Below are 1098 nucleotides of genomic sequence, written 5' to 3' on the forward strand. Positions count from 1 at the left end.
CAGAAATACATTACATTATTATAATATTACACTTTTACTGTATATTTGATAACATGAAATAGAATAATAAAATAAAAATATCTCCAATAAAACAAAATAAAACTACAAAAAATGCTAACAAAACAATTAGAATACATGAAATAAAAATGAAAAAATAAAAAGACTAGTAATGATGCTGAAAATTCAGCTTTGATCACAGAAATTAATGATATTTTACAGTGTATTCACTCAGAAAACATTTATTCTAAATAGTTTTTACTGTATTTTTAATCAAATAAAGGCATCCTTGGTGAACAGAAGAGACTTGTTTTAACTGAGCCCAAACTTGTGAGCACTACTGTGTGTTAGTATGCAGTGGGTTTAAATGTGTCTCAATGTGTTAAACGAGCGCTGAGCTTGTAATTCTGTTCACATCTGCTTCTCCTTCCTCTTGACACACGCTTCAGAAAACACCGTCAGTTGTGGACTTACTCTTCTGCTTTATTTGTCTGTTTCTCTAACTCTCGGTTTCTTTTCTGTTGGTCTTGATTGCTTGTGTGTGTGTGTGTTCAGTGGGGTCCAGCGCTGTATCTCTGCTACAAGCGTTCAGTGGCTAAAGCAAACGCTCTGGTGTATGAGGCAGGTGAGTGACACAAACACACACTCACACTCTGTCTGGAGTTTGTAAGCACGTGTGTCTCTCTCTGTTTGAATGTTTGTGTTTGTGTCTCTCTCTCTGTGTTGTGTGTTCAGGTCTGATCAGTCGCTATCCTGAGGAGGATCTGGAGTCGTTTCCGCTGCCGGACTCTGTTCCGGTCTTCTGTCTGCCGATGGGAGTGACGGTGGAGAGCTGGCCGCTCAACACTAAATACCAGCTGCCCATCTTCTCCACCTTCGTCCTGACCAGCGCCTCCGGAGACAAGGTCCGTCCCACTGCTTATTCAGCATAAAACCAATAACAACTAACAAAAAAAATCTAAAGTGCCAGTAAAGATATTTATAATGTTACAAAATATTTCTAACACTGTTCTTTTGAACTTTTTATTCATCTGCGAATCCTGAAAAACAAAATGTATCACGGTTTGTGAGTTAGTGTGTGTGTGTGTGTATGTGTGTGTG

At 38.4% G+C, this 1098-nt stretch overlaps 1 protein-coding gene across 1 annotated transcript in view; it reads left to right on the forward strand.

Moving 5' to 3' along the window:
• Window positions 1-1098, forward strand: part of dennd4b (DENN/MADD domain containing 4B) — a 45892-nt gene that overhangs the window by 9274 nt on the left and 35520 nt on the right. The window contains exons 4-5 of the mRNA XM_016253204.1: window positions 553-622; window positions 733-902. Of these exons, the coding sequence (XP_016108690.1) occupies window positions 553-622; window positions 733-902 (240 nt within the window). The remainder of the gene's footprint in view (window positions 1-552; window positions 623-732; window positions 903-1098) is intronic.

Source organism: Sinocyclocheilus grahami, unplaced genomic scaffold (genome assembly GCF_001515645.1).
Source record: "Sinocyclocheilus grahami isolate Dianchi unplaced genomic scaffold, SAMN03320097.WGS_v1.1 scaffold1164.1, whole genome shotgun sequence".
NCBI lineage: Eukaryota > Metazoa > Chordata > Actinopteri > Cypriniformes > Cyprinidae > Sinocyclocheilus > Sinocyclocheilus grahami.